Consider the following 19,799-nt stretch of genomic DNA (forward strand, 5'->3'; position numbering starts at 1 on the left):
GGGCACGAAGTTGGCGTAACAGCAGGCAGCTGTCTGATCATGAAGGAGCACCACTCCCCACGTCACATACATTTTAGCACAGTAGATATCTTATCTTAAATATATGCATAGTTCCGGGGTGCCTGGTTGGCTCAGTCAGTGGAGCATGTGACTCTTGATCTTTGGGTTGTGAGTTCAAGCCCCACATTGGGTGTAGAGATCACTTAAAAATATGAGATCTTTAAATATATATATACACACACGTATCCCAATGGATAAATTTTATTTTCTTTCATTTCATTTTATTTTTTAAAAGATTTTATTTGTTTATTAGAGAGAGAGAGAGAGCACAAGCAGGGAGAGCGGCAGGCAGAAGGGAGAGGGAGAAGCAGGCTCCTCTTTGAGCAGAGAGCCCCATGTGGGGCTAGATCCCAGGACCCTGGAGATCATAATCTGAGCTGAAGGCAGATGCTTAACTGACTGAACTACCCAGGTGCCCCCCGATGGATAAATCTTAAGTCTGAGCTCTGCAAGGTGATTTCCCAAATAGATAAGAGAGGGATTTAGAGAAGATTATTCTATGTTTGGCCATTCTTATTGCACATCCTGACGAGGATTACGTTAGGCATTCATTAAAATAGAGTTTGCCGTAAACTTTTTGATCTTTTCTCATTCTTGGATTCCATGCATAGTATTGAGCATGGAAGTAAGGGCTCCTTGTCATTTTGCATTTATCGGTGTTTAAACAGAGCGTGTACCTGAACGCTAGCATGAAAATCAGTTTTGGCAGGAACCTTTGGTGAGAGGTAAAATACAATTACCCCTGTGATAAAGAGAAAGTTCGAATGTGCTCTGACCTTCACCTTCTTTGTGCCTTAGTGATTAAATTAGCGTGACATACACCTGCTATCACGGGGAATTGGAAACGTACACATTATCCTGAAAGGAGGCAGCGTGGATTTACTTTGCCAAACATGAGTGAAATTATTAGAAAAACAGATCGGCTATACAACTTTCAACAAAAAGGAGAAATTAAGATACTATTCTAAACTCAAAGCCAGTAGTCTTGGCAGAACCCAACAGTACGCAATAGATTTGCAGTTAATCCCCTACATTCCACCGCATCAGCTGTAAAAGCCGATAAGCGTTTTGCAGTCACGTTGTGTTGGAGGACACGGTTGTTAACCTTCAAGATCAAACGCGGTTCTGTTACTAGCAAAAATGGGTTTATTCGGGAGGAGCAGAGAATTGTCATTTGGGACAGCTGCAATGAAATCATAGGCAAGTCCAGAGAACAAAAAGGAGGAACTGCCTTTTTTTTTTTTTTTATAGAGGGAGAGATAGGATTTGGGAATTACTGTTATGAACAAAAAGTCCATTGCAGCCAACTGAGAGCTCAAAGTCAGGTAGGTTTTCATGGGTGAGTCGTGACAGTCTCTCATTGGCTGACTGATCCTCGCTGGGAAAGAGTGTCGACTTGGAAGATGCCAGGTGCTTTTCTTCCTGTTGGGTCTACAACTCAAGAGGAGTGGTAGGGCATGAGAGCCCCCCATTTCGGCCTCCTGACTCCATTCGAAATAAGGTTTCCCTGTATCAGTTTTTATACTGTGAAGTTACATTGTCCGAGATTGAACATACTGTGTATATTTTAATGACACGTATTTTTTAGGTGTAATGATTGAGGTGGTGGTTTGGTGACCTTTATATACAATATTTTAAGTCCTTTTTGACGCAAGGCAGAATATAAGTTAAAGTCAACGTTTACCAACTGTTTGTTAGGTTAGGGACTTCATACCTTATCAAAGTTGCCCCTTGCAACGTTAATATGAAATTAAAATTATTTCCACTTACATATGTGAACACTGAGGTTCCCATTACTAGATCACTCAGCTAGTAAGTGGCCAAATTCAGACTTCAACTTGGCTCTCCCACGGTGAGTGAACTCTCTCCACCGCTATATGGCTGCCCAGAAGGGCATCTTCCATATATTACCATCCAACCTAATGAATTAAAAAAAAAAGTTGGACCTTAAAGTAGAATGTCTCTAGTAGAGCTGAATTCACTTATGAGCTGTGTAAGTTTGGGTAAGTTGTTTCACCTCTCTATGCCTCAATTTCCTCATCTTTAAAGTGGGAATAATATTGCAACATAGACTGTCGGGAGCCTTAAATATGTTCACCCATTTGCAGCAACAAGACAGCGTTTGGCACGTAGCAGTAAGTATTCAATAAATTATACCTACTGTTATCATAGGAATATGACCGAAGTCATGTTCCTCACCCGAGTTCACCGCTCAGTGAAACCATCTGTCCGGTTGTCTAAGATTGATTTGAAGAGAAAAGCGGGCTATGTAATAATGTATATGTGCGTATAAAAATGAGAAGGGAATCACTCTTCACTGTTTCAAAGTTAAATGAGGCACCCAGACTTCCTACAATTGTCTGATGATTACTACTCCGAGACAAAATGAAACTCAACAATGTACATTGTTGCTGCATTTGTGAGGTCGTTCTGATGTATGGACAGAATCAAAGCCTTGTGTTGCACTCAGAAAATATTAGCTAGTGGTAAAGGGGAAAACGTCAAACCTTTGGACTTCTTTTCTGTGACAGCCATCAGTAACCCCAGATGGCCTCTCAAGAAGTTGGTAATGCAGAGCCTGGGACGGCCTCAGCCGGTGGTCCCCCAGCAAGGCAGGCGGAACCAGAGGTGGTAAACTCCGTCTACCAGCGCAACGACGAATTGCAAAATCACCAGAAGGAGAAACTACAAGCCCTTGGGGTATGTCAACTTTAGTTTAAAAATTGGTTTAACTGGGGATGTACTGTATGGTGACTAATATAACAAAATAAAAATTATAAAAAAAAATAAAAATAAAAATTGGTTTAAGATGGAAGAAAATAAATATCATGTGGAAAACCTTGTTTATCCACATCAGGAGGAATTTGAGGTATTCATCCCTGAGTCAATAATGTGCTTCTTTAAGAAAAGACTGGGGCCTATTTTAGACCCGGGGAGTAGGAAACGTCCTGTCCATGTTGGAGAATGGACTCCAGTCTGACCACCACATCAGGAGGCTGAGTCCTTATGAACTCGTATTCTGTATTTCAAATTTAAAAATTGGGTTGAAGAAAGGCTCACTGAACTGCTGTTTAATGTCTGAGCGCCTTCATCATGTGCTAGGAAGAGACTTGACCCCATCTATGTTACCAGCCACGTTGCCTCTACCCTTCTGCCACTTTCTGGAAGGAGTTTGTGAGAATGAACGGGAGCAGGGGGAGAGGGGGAGGGAGCTGAAGGGCTGCCACTGGGATTGGTGGGGACAGCAGGGGATGAAAACCTCCCAGGCCAAGCCCTTGCCCAGTTAACTTAGGCTTGATTTTATAATCGTTTCAAGCACAGCTATCTCCTTTCTGAAGAAAATTAACATGGTCTCTGATGTATACAAGTATATGACCATTATGCTTTTTTCGCCCCTTCTTACAGGCTGTCCAGATTCTGAATGGAGCCACAGTTCTGGTTCTGGGTATTTTTCTAGCTTCCTTACAAAACATATTCCATCCCTTCAGTCAGTTTTTCTTTATCTCCTACACAGCCTATCCACTGTGGGGTCCTATATTTGTGAGTATTCATTCTCCCTGACCAGAGATCACTGCTAGATACCACTGCTAGAAATGTGTTTGATTATTATAGTGTCGTTCTTAGGTGATTTGAAGATTGTCTGCTATGGGGTTGATTTGTAATTCTTTACCCATGTCTTAAAAACAAAGTGCCTTTCTGATTTAGAGAAATCATATTTGCTGAGTACAACTTAAGCCCCAAACATGAAGTTAATGTAAATTCATGTATTAAACCCAGGTATCATGTTTGTGGATACTAAGAAGATCAAATGAGGGGACGCCTGGGTGGCTCAGATGGTTAAGCATCTGCCTTCAGCTCAGGTCATGATCCCAGGGTCCTGGGATCGAGTCCCGCATCGGGCTCCTTGCTCAGCATGGAGCTTGCTTCTCCCTCTCCCTGCTCTGCCTGCTGCTCCCCCTGCTTGTGCTCTCTGACGAATAAATAAAATCTTAAAAAAAAAAAAAGAAAAGGAAAATCAAATGACAATTGAGTATTGGTGAATTGTCTTGTGTAGCCAAGAGAGTCCTGGTTTGGGACATAAACGATTTGCCTATTGATCACAGTCTGGGAATCAGAAGACTGATTTCCCCTATCTGGGTCAAAATATAATCAATAAAATAGGCTTTGGTCCTAGGTGATCTTAAAGTTTATTTATTTAACTTTGTTATTTGATTATCACCTACCTGACGGTTTGTTTTTTGAAAGGTGATGCGTAGGAAGTAATTAACCAGGAATTGTTTTATTTGTAGATTCTGGTGTTAGAACTTTGAGAATTTATTTGTGTTCGGCCTCAGACTAAACATGAAAATAAAGATGTTACCATGGCGTGTCAAAGATGGGAAAGTTTAGCTGAAAATAGTACATGGCGCATGTAATTGGCAAATGAAGAAGAAAGAAATTTACAGCAAATCTTGAGCTCTGATTTATTCATGCTTTGACTTTTTTCAAAACCTTTGCCCTTCAGATGTCCTTTAAAACAAAATCGCTCATCATCTGGCCAAAATTTCTTGACCCGAATCATATCTCCCATTCTGACAAAAGATTATATTCAGTTTCTGAATATAGTCTAATGCACGTAATTTGGATTTAACATTTCTGAAATGTTTAGGTAATTAATATGATCATTTAGATGACCTAGTTAGAATCTGGATTTTTTTCCTAGCAAACCTGGAGTACACATTTTCTCTGCATTGTGAATCCCGACTATCTAAATGGGAAATTTCCATATTGTAGAAAAGAGAGTAAGGAAGGGTTTCGATTATTCAATCGGAAAAGAATATTCTTTTCTCAGAAAGCTGAGGTCCGTTTGTTGAAAAGAAGTGATCAGGGAACCAGAGCTCACTCTTTTAAGCCATCCTCAAGACTAAGATTCAAATCTGACTGTTGGATTCCCATTGCTGGAAGCTTTTCTCTGGCTCTGTATCAGCCATGGGGCAAAGTCTAAGATCCCTGACGTGGAACAAAGCCTTTCCTATCTGGCCTTACCTGCAACATACCCTCGTCTCCCTCCCCTTCCCTCTGTATCCCTGCCCTGCTATATGTGCTCGCACTGTGTGATCCCCTCTACTCCCCAGTCTTCCTCTTACTAATCCTTATCAAACCGTGTGACTTTGGAAAAGATATTAAGCTCATGCCCTTCAGTTTCCTAAGATAGTAGAAATAATATGAGGACCTTCTCTTTCGGTCACTATGAAATCAAATGAAAAAAAAAAAAAAGAAATCTTAGCTCTTGCTAATGATATGAGTGCTTTATGTGTGCTGGGCCCCTATCTAGGACCTTACTGTGTATTATTTCATTTTATCCCCATATAGCTCTAAGGTCAGTGACCTTCACATGGGGATATTCACATCTCTATTTTACAGAAAAAGAAACACAGGCAAAGGAGGGCTTGACACTTTGCTTCAGGTGCAGAATGAATACAAGTTACAGATGGCATCAGGACGCAGAGCGTATGCTCTTGACCGTGGAGCTCTAGCGAGCCTGCAGTTGCTTGTGATAACCACTTTGAAGGGGAATTCAAACCTGTTCCTTCGCGTTCAGTCAGAATTCAAGAATTGGATTTATGTAGCAAGCTTTTGCTCTCCACGATTTTGGCAACTTTGCCTTCAAACCATAGGAGTGACTTTAAATGGTCGTAGGATTTATGAGGTATAAAACCAAAGGAAGTTTTAAGAAGACCATGACCTTGTAAAAAATTCAATTTCTCAAATTAGAGTCATGCAAACAATAGCTTATCCAAAATAGTCATGTAAAACTTAGTGGGTGTATCAATATAGGCAGTTTTGCAGAAGTTCTTTTAGGACATCTAATGCAATCAATCAAACCCTTGTCTGAAGCCTGGGTAAGAGCATGAGAGTAATGTTACATGTGCGTGTGTATGTAAATAAATGTTATTTACATTTACTATAAATAGAAGCATAAAGACAATTATGTTACATTAAATATATGTATGTATTATGTTTTTAAAGTATGCATGCTCGTATAACCTATAAAAAGCCAGACATAAAACATATGAAAATATGGGGCACCTGGGTGGCGCAGTCGTTAAGCGTCTGCCTTCGGCTCAGGGCGTGATCCCGGCATTCTGGGATCGAGCCCCACATCGGGCTCCTCTGCTGGGAGCCTGCTTCTTCCTCTGCCACTCCCCCTGCTTGTGTTCCCTCTCTCGCTGGCTGTCTCTCTCTCTGTCGAATAAATAAATAAAATCTTTAAAAAAAAAACATATGAAAATATTATATGTTTGCTCAAATTTTTAACTAATTTAAAATTTTATTGCTATAAAATGATGAACAACAAGTATAATTCCATGTGGTAGAATGTGAATGTAAAACAGAAGTTTTGTGCAACCATTGCTAGATAGCCACTAATCAAAGGAGTACAAAGAAAAAATAGTTGAGACTTAGTATTCTCTTATCTGCTTCATGTCCTGTGTTCGAACAGTTCATTGTTTCAGGATCCCTATCTGTTGCAGCCGGGAGAAAACCCACAAGAACGCTGGTAAGTGGCAGTTGTTCTTGTCTTCCTATGATCGTAGGACTAGAAATAAGTTATCCATTAATAAGAGGAGAGTAGAGGTTGGTGAATTCAACAGAGACATCGAGTCTCATGTAATGTGCAAGAAAATTCTCTTTTCTTCAGGTGTTCAGGTGGTAAATTATCAGAAAATCATAGAGATTCCGAATGATTATTGGGATGGTAACCTTGAATATTGGATGACTTTGAAGCTCAGAAAAAAGCTTCTTGATTTTTGTGGGTCGTGAAGCTTGACCCATTCTAATTACTTCCACGGTACACTTTCCACCCTTAATTCCGCAACTGAAAGCCAAGAGATCTATTCCTTTAGTGATTCATTACACGCGTACTACGCCTTTGTTATGTGTTCCGTCTGAATCCTCTCTCCAGTTACACAACTTCCCTAGTTCGTTCACTCTGCCCCCTCCCTGCATGGCCACCACAAACACCAGTCCCTTTTCTCTCACCTTTATCGTCCATTGATGACCTTGCCTCCTATTCTGAGAACTTCAAGCCATTAGAGAACATTCGGGCCCCCACTCTAATATCCACTTCATGGACCAGGTCTGTACCATTTCTCTTTTCATTCTAACCTCTTACAGCAAGTGACCTCTCTATGATTTTCTTCAAAGCCAGGATCCCTACTTGAATACTAGATTCCATTCTGGTTTTGTTTTGTTTTGTTTTTCAGCCCAAGTGCACCGCTCCAAATATCTTTTTGCTAGATCTTTCTAATCAGCCTATAAGCATCCAGTTAGTGCTCTAAACAGAAAAAAAACATTTTGACCTTATTTTCTCCTGATGGCTAAGGGCACAATTTGCTTTTCCTTCTGTAGCTAAACCGTTTAAAGGGATTATCTATACTGTCTCCAATTCAGATCTGCCCAGTTTCAACTAAAGCCATTCCAATAAGGCTTTATTTTCTTCCCTATCCCCTCTCCATAACTGTTCTCCTTAAGATTACTGGAGACTTCTATGTGGGCAACACAAAGACCAATTCCCAGTCCTTACCTAACTTGACTCATGAGCCACTTTAACACATAGTTTGTCACTCCTCCTTCCAATAATTTCTTCACTTGGCCTCTTGATCACTTCAGTTAGCTGGTTTTCCTCCTGTCTTCTCGGTGTCTCCTCCTCAATGTCCTTTCTTTTCTTCTCTCTGACCTTTGAAGGCTGGGGTGCCCCAGAGTTCAATCCTTTGTCACCTGCCCTAGTCATTCCATTGGTGACCTCATCCATGCTCATGGCTTCAAGTGACATCTGTACGCCCACAACAGTGAATAAATACCTCCAGCCTAGATCTCCCTCCTGGGCAATAGGCTGGTGGATCTCATTGCTTCCACTTAGAGTTCTAAAAGCCCCCAAACTCTACTCCACATCTTCCTCCTCAAATCTTCCCCCTCCACTGTCCTCCCCGTGTCCACCGATAAGAACTCCCTCCTTCCAGATTCCCAGGCTAAAAACCTGAGAACTAGCCTCGATTTTTCATTCTTTGACAATCTTGAATCAAATTTGTCAGCAAAACCTGTTGGCCCTACGTTCAAGCTAAATCCAAAGTTTGACTGTTTCTCATCCAGTCCACCACCATCTTTCTTAATTGGTCTCCTTGCTTCTACCCTTGGCCCTCTCTAAACCAGTCCCTCTTGAGACATCAGTGTTCCCTTTGATACATTAATCTAATTGTGTTGCCCCTTTGCTCAAAGTCCTCCAGGGGCTCTATATGTTCCTCAGAGTAAGAACCAAAGTCCTTTTGGAGACCTGCAGGGCCGGGTGTGATCAGCTCTCCCCTCTCTCTCCATCTTCAGTTCCTCATATAGTTGACTTTGGCCACTCCCCTCCAACCATCCACCTTGTCCTCTTGCTTCCCCCAAACATGGCTGCAATACTCTGGCTGAAGGGCTTTCAGTTGTTTCCTTGCCTGAAAGGACTCTCCTCCAGTTGTCCTCCTGCGTATCCTACTTGGCTCCTCACTGCCTCTTCCAGGGCAGCATTTCTATTAATACCACCACCTCCACTCCTCTCTGGATGTCCAGGTCCTCCTCACTCCATTCCATTTGCCCATAATACTTACTCCCTTTAAAAAATACTATGTAATTTATCTGTTCGTATGCTTAGTTGTTTTCTTTCTTTGCTGCTAGAATGTAAGCTCCACGGGGGTATGGATCTTTGTTCATTGATGCGTCCTGGAATCTAGGATGATGCTGGGCGTGTAAGCAACCTTGAATTGATATTAACTGAAATGAATCGCCACCAAAGGAAGGAAGGGTGTGCTTCCTATATTAATGGAAAATTCTTATTCTTTTTTTTAGGTGCAAAACGCTTTTGGAATGTGTATTGCCAGCTCTGCTGTGGCTCTAGTTGGGTTTGTTTTTCTCTCAGTAAATTTAGCAGTTAATAAGCACTCTTTCAAGAATTGTGAGTCTTCACAGTCACAGGACTTATGCGTTTACGTGGGCATCTTTTCAAACGTATGTTTTCAAAAATTATGTTTAATTATAAAGTATTTCACACAGTCTAAAATGTACAGAAGAATAGTGTATCAGGTATCATGCAACCTTGTTTGAATCTGGGCTTTGCCACTTATTAGCTCTGTAATGAAGGTCAAGTTCGACAATCTTTCTGTGCTTCAATTTGCTCATCTTTCAAATGAGGATAGTAATGGTATCAGTCTCACAGAGCTGGTGTAAGGATTAAACAAGTTAATATTTGATTAACAGTTAAAACAGTGCACATTGTGTTATCTTATTAATATTTATTACTACTACTGTTACACTCTCCAGAGAGATCAAATGGAAAAAAAAATTATCTCGGATCTTACTAATAAAACTGACTTGGGAGATTTGCAGTATTCTCTGTGGTCTGGGATTTTCAAATCATGACTCACTTTTGAATTTCGGGGGGCATTTTATTTTTAAGGCGAAGTTCCTTAAGAGCCTTTCCAAATGATTTTGTTGTTTGTGTTAGATATTCTCCCTCATCTGAGGTCCACTTAGAATTAAGATTTTTCCTTCCAATTTGCCTATTTTCTCCATGATGACCGATTTTATGATCTATTTTTACTGACTGACTCCCAGTCCTCCTGTATGCTAGCATAGAAGTTTGTGCCTCCTTTTTTTCTACGTTGTATTTTTAATAAGCCAAGTTTATATTTATATGGGTCTGATTTTTCCCCCCCATGTGGATTTCATAGTATTTTCCTTCTGGAGCAATTTTGTATTTGCTTCGTCGAGGTGTCTCAGTGATAATAGAGGGCTCGCTAGTCTAGTAATTTTTTGTTTAATATTTGAGTTTAGTGTTTAGTTTCTAGCGATGGTGTAAATGCATAAACCCTCTAATGAGGTTCCATTAATGAAATGGCAGAGGGGTTGTTTTTGTCTGTTTTCCTGAACTGCCTCTCGTCTCCCTGGTTTGCTATGACTCAAATTAGGAGATGTTAGCGACAGTATCAGCATTTGCCTCTACGGTTTCTTCACCCCTGACTACTTCACGTAGGTTCATAAAGAAATTCAATGTGTCTCTCCAGGGAAAATGTTTCCATGTTTTTAGGTTGACAAAATCTCTCTTAAAGAGTGTTGGTGTGTGTCTGTGTCTTAAACCTAATCTATGGTTCACTTTGTTCTGTTTTAAGGGTGGGAGATGTTATATTTGGTTTCCTGATGACATTGTTTCCCCTCTGAATGTTTGTACTGGGTTTGATATGAGGCATCGTATCCCCTAGGGCCTGATGTCCCTAATGCTGATCCTTACCTTGCTGGAATTGTTCATCAGCACCTCTGTCTCAGTCATGTGGTGCATAGAAAGCTCATGTAATTCGATTGAGGTGGGTTTGTTTCCATGACTAATAATTCACATGGTCTGCTAGGGTTTGAGGTTCTCTCTGACTCCCAGAATTGGAAAGACACATTTATACAGTAATGATTTGTGGGGTACCTGGAGTTAGAGATGGTAGGAACATGAGGGATGGAATGAAGGCTGGAAAATGAGGAAACAGTGTATTTAATATAATATTCAATGTATGTTTAACATCATAATGTAATAGTAATATAATTAGGATAATAATAAATTAAAATATCAATAATAATACAACTACTACACTATAATAAATGTTATAATAACATTTAGTACATTTTTATATAGATATAATTAAGTTCAATGATCTCCTTGTAACTTGTCAGTTTCTAGTTGTATAGCCAGGAAAAAATTATGAATTCTTTCCAGATTTTAGGTAACTCAACTATTAGATGAAAGCATTTTCATTCTCTTCTGATGTTTGTTGTGAGGACCATGTACAGAAAACCTCAGCACAGTAATAATCAGCAATCATGTGTAATTGGCAATGGTCATGGTGATTGAGGAAGGGATGGAAGGAGAGGGAGGCGATGATTCTGTTCTTGGACGTTGATGTTTTATTTTCCAGGTGATTTCCTTTCCTTCCAATTCCGTGTAAGCAGGGATGCCTCCTGATGAAAATAAGTCTGAGAGCAAGGAAATTCAAGCTTAAATCTCCAGTGGGTCAGAGCTTCATCCAAGAACTCAGGAGGATGGGAGCCTGCAAAACGCAATCCTACTCTCTTACGGCACCAATCATGAGAAACTTGAACATTTGATTCAAATTTTTCTGTTCTACTTATAAACCCCATTAGTATGTTTGGATATGGAAGGAAAAATACACTTCTTTAGACATTCTTGGTTTCGTACCTTCTGTGATCACCATCCAACGTTGTTCCCAGAATCGGTGCTCTTTCTTCTTACCCACCTACTCCACTGCCTTATAAGGTTCAAAGAAGGCAAGTAGAAGAATCCCTGTTTTATGTGTTCTCTCTAAACCCGACTCCCAACCACCCACTGAAAAAGAAAATGAGTCCGATTTTGTTCATCGCAGAAAAACACTTCCTGACTTTAGCTGACATCAGCATTGTAAAAACTCAAATAAAAATCCATCATTATCATGAAGATACATTTTTACTATATTTGAGATGGGAGGGTCAAGCCTCAGAGATTTTATTTCAGTCAGCTGCTGAGATTCCCCCATGCCCTGATACATAAATGATGGTGTAGACTGGGGACTTTGAGAGCAGTATCAACATTTGTTCTTCAAAGGATGGTGAGAAACTGTAAAACAGAGAAGTAAAAAATAAGGCTTTGGAATCTCATAGATCGGGCATTAAATTTTGATACTGTCACTTATTACCTGTGTGAATTTGAGCAAGTTACTTGATCTCCCTGTCCTGTTTTTTCTCACCTATAAAATAGGTATGATAATATCAACAACCTCCAGGTGCCTGGGTGGCTCACTTGGTTAAGCAACCTACTCTTGCTTTCAGCTCAAGTCAAGATCTCAGGGTTCTGAGATCAAGCCCCACATTGGGCTCCATGCTCAGCACAGCATCTGCTTGAGATTCTCTCTCTCCCTCTCCCTTTGCTCCTTCCACTACTTGTGCTCTCCCTCTAAGTAAATAAGTAAGTAAATAAAATATTTAAAAAATATCAACGACCTTATCAGTTGTTATAAGGGTTGAACGAAGTATAGCAAAGGTGAAATTGACCCACAAGTACTAAATAATTCTGTTGTTGCTATTGGTGCTGCTGCTGTTAAGGCTGAGGCAAGACGGTGGTTAGATGTGCAGGGAAGATGGCAGAAAACCTCACTTCTGTTGTGGCTCCTCCTATCCCCCCCGGTGATATTAATGGCTATCTTTTCAAGGTGGCAGTTTGATGTTAAAGCTCCTTCTGATGTACCTGGTTCCTGATTTATCTATTGCTGAAGTGCTTATGTTTCATATTTATAAATAAGTTTCCTTCTCTTAATACTAAACTGAGTCATTCATAATGTCTATAAGTTCATACCCATAGGCTACTCTTAGCTCCTTGTTTACCATATGTGCAAAAATTCTTTCACACTCTTCTCTACTAATTGTTGCCTCTCTTCTTCAGAGCACACACACACACACACACACACACACACACGCACACACATATATATATATATATATATCTGCTTTTTAATCAATTCAACAATGTCTAGGGAGTATCTACTAGGTGCATGTGCTGTGCTCTAAGTTCAGCATACAATAGAGAATTATGGATAGTTTCTGCTCTCAAGTTGCTCACAGTGGGAGATATAGACCCATGGAAATATGTAATTACAACATGGAGTAATAAAGGCTATGATAGAAAGAGTATAGGAATCTGGGAAGATGTAGGAAGGGTTCCTAACTCAGAGGGGATAACATTTTTTTATAGAAGAATTTTCTTCTAAACTGAGGTCTTAAAGATAACTAGAATTGGCATGATGAAGGGGGAATCCATGCAAAAGTCTTTAAGATGGGGAGAATTGAGGCTATTCAGGGAACTAACAAGAGAGTTTAGTGTATCTATGTTGTGTGAAAGCAGATGGCAAGATAAAACTTTGGAAAGAGAAAAAGTACACACATCACGGAGACCATAAGACAGAGCAAATCTCTGAGTCTTCAGAAGCAATTGAAAATGTACGTAGTGGTGTTGAGCTGGCTTATATTGACTTGTGAGAGCTGACTTTAAATTTTCAGGGATCACAAATTAACATATTTTTGGTGGCTTGAAATTGGCTGTGGTGGTAGTATTTATACATCAGAGATTGGTTAAAGCCACAAGTCCCATTAGCACCCCCACCCTCCAACTCTGGAAAGCCAGTTGTTCAATATTTGTAGCATACCACTGGATAAATATGGACAGGCCACACACCTATTTGAAATTTAGAGATATCCTCTTAGTTGCAACGTAGAGTGTATTGGAAGGAATCGGTGGAGAAAAGGCTGATTAGGAGTCTGATGCCGTACACAAAACAAATGATGGGTGCATCTAGACCAGCAGAAGAAAAAAGTTATTTATAGTAACAATTGTATTATCATTTTTCATTATTTCTACTTTTCTTCTCCAGTATGTTATAATCAAATAAATAATTTCTTTGTATTTTTCCAAAGATATCTGCTAACAAATTTTGATCAAAACATATTGACATCCTGGAGTGGACATTGCGGTTGCCTATCTGGCAGCCATTCTAGCTATCCTCGGCTTCATGGCAACCTTGAGATTTTGGTGGTTAACCTCACCCTGGGCTGCAGGGCTACACCACGGTAGATCTGAACCCATCAAAACACTTTCATGCTTGATTGTCTCAGCCCATGAAATGTCCCTGGGCCAGGGCTTGATTCAGTTGGGGAACATCAACATTAAGTTGGAGGCTTTTTTACAAATGTAAAATACGACCTTCCCTTTCATCATATTTGTGAATTAAGTGACGGCTAGAACTAGTAGCTGTTAGTGGCTATGGCAAAAATGAACCTCTGTGCTAAGCTGAAGGCAATGTGAGAGAATTTCAGAAAATAGAAATCAAACCCTAACCTAACCCCACCTGAAATTTAACCTATATCTGGAGTTAGAAGTTTCATGAACACATACATTTTGTTTTTATTGTTGAACAATATTTGTTGCAAATATCTTCTCTCCTTCTGATTTTGCTTTATTTTGATGTTTTTGTTACTTCTTGTTTTGCTTCCACCCCAAGTTGTTGTAGTTTTATTTACTCACTTTTCATCATGATTTATGCATTTTTGTGTTTTGTGCAAGAAACCTTCCTTAGCTCAAGTCCATGGAGATTTTCTTTTTATATTATGATCGTTAATATAGCTGTAATTTACTTTTTCTATAGACAGTGATGTCATCATCATCATCATTATTGTCATCATCCTCCTCCTTTTGGAAAGCTAATAATTCTAAAACTTTTTGGTTGAATATCTCCTTATTTGCCATATTGGAGGTCACACACATGCAGGCCTCTACCCAGAGCCTCCTATTTCAGAGACTTTGTTGTTGTTTTGAAAATACCACATTGTTTTAGTTGCCTGGCATAATTATTTTTGGGTAGTATGGACATTTAACAATATCAATTCTTCCAATCCATGAGCGTGGAATATATTTCTATTTATTTGTGTCATCTTCAATTTCTTTCATGAATATCTTATGGTTTTCAGTTATTCTCTTTAATTATGGGACTTTTCCTTTCAAGATCTTTCTCATCTTTTATTACATTTACACCTACAAATGGGAGCAAATTTCTTTATTTTTTAAAGATCAATATATATCCTTAGTCTCTTCTCATCTGAGACAGTTTCTCAGACTATCCTTGTTTTTCATGACTTTGACATTTTTGAAAAGCACCATCCTGGTATTATGTAAAATGTCTTCTTAGTGTGGGTCAGTCTGATATTATGCCATGATTCAGCTAGATTTATGGTTTCTAGGGAAGACTTTCATACAGTTGAAGTACCCTTCTCATCACATTATGTAAGGACATCAGTATACTCATGATATCAACATGGCATCATTGATGTAGTTACCATGATTACTTGGTTAAGGTGGTGTCTGTGAAGGGGTTCAGAACAAAATCTCCCCAAGATGTGCCTCATTAGCTTGTAGACTGTTTTGAGCTGAAGGCAAGACCCTGTGGGCTCAAGAGAAACTTTTGTCCCTCCCTTAACTAGCTAGAAGGATCTAAATTGGAGATCTTTCAAAGAATGAGAGTTATTGCCAGAGATAAAAATCTTTTTTAAAGATTTATTTATTTATTTATTTATTTATTTATTTATTTATTTATTTGAAAGAGAGAGTGCATGAGCAGGGTGAGGGGCAGAAGGAGAGGGAGAGAGTTAATCTCGGCAGACTCTCCACTGAGTGTGGATCCCAACATGGGGCTCAATCTCATGACCCTGAGATCATGATGGGAGCCAAAATCAAGAGTCAGACATTCAACTGACTGAGCCACCCAGGCATTCCACCAAAGATAAGTTGTGTATGAGTGACCTATCTGTATGGCAGGGCAAACATCTAATTACCAAACATCTACTCTCCTTCTTATTGCACTGTGATTTTTGCTCCCCCTCTTTGAAGCCCCAGATCCCCATCCCATTCCTTAGCTCAGGATGGCTTATATACTTCATTTTACTTTTTTGTCTTTGTACCGCTCATATATGTGGAACACTTGTGCATATGAAATTATATTTTATTTTCTCCTGCTAATCTGTCTCATGTCAATTTAATTCTTGGACCAGCTGGAAGAAACTTTGAATGGTAGAATAAAATGTTTCCTCCCCAACATCTTTTAGATGTCTTCACTGAAAAGTTACTATTTTTTTCTTTTACATCCTCTATTCATTAGAAGTGAATTAATGTGTAGTTTACATTCAAGGGGAAGAGAAATGAGCTCCACCTCCTGGAGAAAGGACTATCAAAACAAATGTGGACATTTGTTAAAACCACCATAGTAATAAATATTTTAGAAAAGATAGTTTGAGGCTATGTAAATATCCTATTTCTCCTTAAAGTTTCACTCTCTAATTTTAGCATTCACATATAGAATTTTCTTGCAGCAATTACTACTGTGTCATTCAAAAGGTGATTTTCTATTTCCCTCATCTCTTCTTCATTTATTATTTGAATTTTATAAAGGAAATTTGTCCCTTCTCTCTCATTTCTTTATTCATTAAATCATTTATTTATATCAGTACAGACTCATGGATATTTATATTATTCTTTGGCTTATGACAAATTTTTTTTAATTGCTCAAATTGTTCCAGCCTTGGCTGTTGAGAGCTGAGATGGCTTGCTTCTGTGTAGTTTGACATGCTCCCAATGTTCCCTTCCTTTTTTAGCATTTTGCTGTTTTCTAGAGCCACAGGAAGAAACTTTGACCTTTTTGCTAATGGACTAAAAGAATTTTAATAGAGGGCATGCTCCAGAAGGAGAGCTATCATCATAGATAACTACAGTATAATGTGAACTAGGTTCAGGAAACCGGGAGAGACTAGCAAAGTCTGTTAAAATTCCTATGTTCCATTGCTTCTGCATGTCCCAACAAATACTTGCTTACCAAACATGTACTCTTTATCATCTTCCTGTGAATTGTTTGCCCTCCCTTTGAAGTCCCAGATACTTATCCCTTCTCCTTAATTCAGGCTGACATATATGCCCCATTTTACTTGCCTTTAGAATCTCACATGTTTATGTGGGTTCCCCATAGTATGTAATAAAATTTATTTTTTCCTGTAATTCATTTTAATTATCAGACCAGCCCAAAGAACTAAGAGGAAAAGGGAGAAATGACCCTCTCCCTAACAGTTGATTCATTCATTCATTCATTCACTCCTTCAATATTGAGTTTCTACCACATGCTTTGTCATTGTGTTAAAAATTCAGAGATAAAACTGCAACTTGTAGAATCATTTTGTCCCTATTTTCATGGAACAATAATAAATGAAGTCAAAAGTTTAACATAAAACCCCAACCAAATAAAGGGTTATATAAATAGTCACAATTTGATACTGATTAAAGATGAATTTGAGTCATCTGTATAAGCATTCGCCTCTGGATGAATTGCTCACCCATATCTGATGTAGGTGATACTTAGATGAGACTTGGGACTTAGACTTTTGAGTTGAGGCTGGAATGAGTTAGGGCCATTGGGCTGGAACAAGTGTATTCCGTATGTGAGAAAGACGTGAAAATAGAGACAAATTTTGGATGTCTGCCATCTCCCTGGTAAGAGGTCCACAAAGATAAAAGAAACAGTTTTTTTTTTTTAAACGAGGAAGTTATCAATAAGAATATATGGACAATTTTTTTAGAACATAGTACATGGGTGGGTCTCTAGTTTGCAAACCCTGACTATCCAGTAGAATTAATGCATAAGATTTACATTAAATCTAAAGATCATGTATTTTTACATTAATGGATTAAGAGAAATTATAAAGATCTCCAGAAAGAAAATACATGACACCATACAAATATTTGTAATTTTGTAAATAATTGTAAAATTACATTGGAATTGCCAAAATGAACTCTAGATGCTAGAAGAAAATAGAGTGAATGATTCTGAGGAAAATAATATTTTCCAGTTCAAACGCTATACTTCTCTAGAATTCAATCAAGTATGGGGGTGTAAAAAGGGAAATGTTCAGGCCAGCAAAGCCCAAAAACTCCATCTCCCAGATACCCTTTCTCAGCATGTAACTGGAGAGTGTTCTACCAGGACCACAAGTAAATAGCAATGGAACTAGGGAGCCCTATAGGGGGCGCTCTTGCACACGTACCTCTCTCCGCAGCCCGCATTGACCACGGGAAGGAAGATGATTAGTTTAGCAAGGGAGGATATTTTTACATAAGAATTCTATCTCCTGCTTTTAAGAAAAAGAATAAAGGTCTCTCCCTGCCCCTGCAGCAACGCACTAACCACCAATTGCAGCCAGTGAAAAATGGCCACAACCGCAAATCCTCGTTCTTCTCCAATGAACTTTTGTGCAAAACAACCCTCCCCAGTTTCCTTCTAAAACCTAGTAAAAGCTGACTTCCCCTTGTTTTTCGGGCTCACCTACAGTTTGCCATACTTTCATTGCCCCCCACTGCAATGCTTCCGCTATTCCTGAATGAACTCATTTGGCTGGTAAAATAACTGGCCATTTTATTTTTCAGGTTAACACTACCGATGTGCAAGAGTACGCTAAGCGAGAGAAAAAAGTGGAATCAGGGAAATCGAGAATCCAATTTAAGACAGGGTAATGGGAAGTCCTGCAAGGACAGCAGTGTGGCGTGCTAAGAGGCAACCAGTCCAGACTGGAACAAGGTTCAGACAGGTGTTCAGGAAAAGCCTGTGCTACCTCGTTCTCCAGGTTTAGCAATGGGAAAAAGAGGGTTGACGGGCAATTGATACAACACTCGGCAAGTATTGGAAGATAAAATTTCGTTTTCAAAAATCTGCTCATAAAGAATAGGAAATTATGCCAAGTTTTGGAATAATACTGAAAACAGCAAAAAGTGATTTTGACCAAATACAGTTGTATTAGGAGGGCAGGGAGAAAGGCAGAGGGTTTAGGAAAGCTAACAAGCTCATCGTTCGTAGCAGAAATAGGAGTTAATGTCTGCCCTTTGCCTGTGATTCTAAGTGTCTCTTATTCTCCCCACTAAGCAGATGTTTTTGGTCACAAGAGAACACATATATTACACGCTTATAATCTTCCCTGTGAAAGTGCCGTTTTGGGGAGCTAGAAGGGGTGTGAGCAGACAGAACAAACACGGACAGGACCTTGGCAGAGTGGCCCAGGAGCAACAATGGCAGATGAGCTCCAATTTCAGGAAAGGTTCAGGGAGATTTTAAGTACCTGGGTTGTCTGTGTAAATCTTTCTCTCTGCATTTCTGAAGCCATGTAAATGAAGAGACAAAGGCTTTCGCTTTTAGAACCACCTGTCCTGTTTTGTGAACAATATTTTCTTATTTCCTTCCTTTTTATAACCCAATTTCCGGTGGAACCTAGGTGTTTGCTGTCAGTTTCAGCCTTTCTGAGCCTCTTAAAGAGAGAGGCAAAGGGACACTGAGAGAGAGAGAGAACGAGGCTGTAATGATTCCTTTGGGAGTAGCAGAAAATACCTCCTAAGAGATAGCATCTTTCCATTTGTTTTTTTGTTTTTTTAAAGATATTTATTTATTTATTTATTTATTTATTTATTTATTTATTTGACGGAGAGAGAGACAGCCAGCAAGAGAGAGAAGACAAGCAGAGAGAGTGGGAGAGGAAGAAGCAGGCTCCCAGTGGAGGAGCCTGATGTGGGGCTCAATCCCAGGACTCCGGGATCACGCCCTGAGCCGAAGGCAGACGCTTAAGGACTGAGCCACCCACGTGCCCCAGCATCTTTCCATTTGCAACACGAAAATTGGTGGATATTTATTTTAAGTAAATTGAGCATTCAGTCGGAGAAAACAATTGTTCAGATGGGATCTGAAAGCAAATCTCTGAGTTTGGAAGAACAAGTCCAGTGTGGACTGAGAAAAGAAACTGCTTGTGGAAAGAAGGTGTGCCAATGGAAAGCATATGCGAATGCCCTGCCGGGTGGACACAGACGTCCTCAGTGCAGGAAATGATCACTCTATTATCTCTTTCTTTCAGGCAGAGGCACGATGAAAACTCATCTTGATAATCTTGCCTCCACCAAAAAAAAAAGTCATGTTGGCCTATGTTTCCATGTTCACAGTTGTGAGAGTCAACACCGCATGTCCTAAGGACTCGAATGGGTACAGGATTGGGTAAGCACCTCAAGAGGGGTAGAAGAAGGTGCTGGTGAAACCAGGGTATGAAGCAAGTTGGGGGCCATAAGATAT

The 19,799-nt window shown here is 39.5% G+C and overlaps 1 protein-coding gene across 3 annotated transcripts in view; it reads left to right on the forward strand.

Annotated features, from left to right (window-relative positions):
- LOC103661309 (membrane-spanning 4-domains subfamily A member 3) overlaps nucleotides 1–11,562 on the forward strand; it is a 13,968-nt gene extending 2,406 nt beyond the window's left edge. For 2 of the 3 annotated variants that reach the window (XM_040639159.1, XM_008689018.2), the window contains exons 2-7: nucleotides 2,592–2,760; nucleotides 3,466–3,600; nucleotides 6,542–6,598; nucleotides 8,923–9,081; nucleotides 10,332–10,433; nucleotides 11,031–11,562. In XM_040639159.1, the coding sequence (XP_040495093.1) occupies nucleotides 2,608–2,760; nucleotides 3,466–3,600; nucleotides 6,542–6,598; nucleotides 8,923–9,081; nucleotides 10,332–10,433; nucleotides 11,031–11,060 (636 nt within the window). In that variant the 5' untranslated portion in view covers nucleotides 2,592–2,607 and the 3' untranslated portion in view covers nucleotides 11,061–11,562. Of the gene's footprint in view, nucleotides 1–1,258; nucleotides 2,761–3,465; nucleotides 3,601–6,541; nucleotides 6,599–8,922; nucleotides 9,082–10,331; nucleotides 10,434–11,030 lie in introns of those variants that run through there. The other variant, XM_040639158.1, reaches the window with a different exon arrangement.
- Nucleotides 11,563–19,799: the final 8,237 nt, after the last annotated feature.

The sequence above is a fragment of the Ursus maritimus genome, unplaced genomic scaffold (assembly GCF_017311325.1).
Source record: "Ursus maritimus isolate PB19 unplaced genomic scaffold, ASM1731132v1 scaffold_23, whole genome shotgun sequence".
Classification (NCBI taxonomy): domain Eukaryota; kingdom Metazoa; phylum Chordata; class Mammalia; order Carnivora; family Ursidae; genus Ursus; species Ursus maritimus.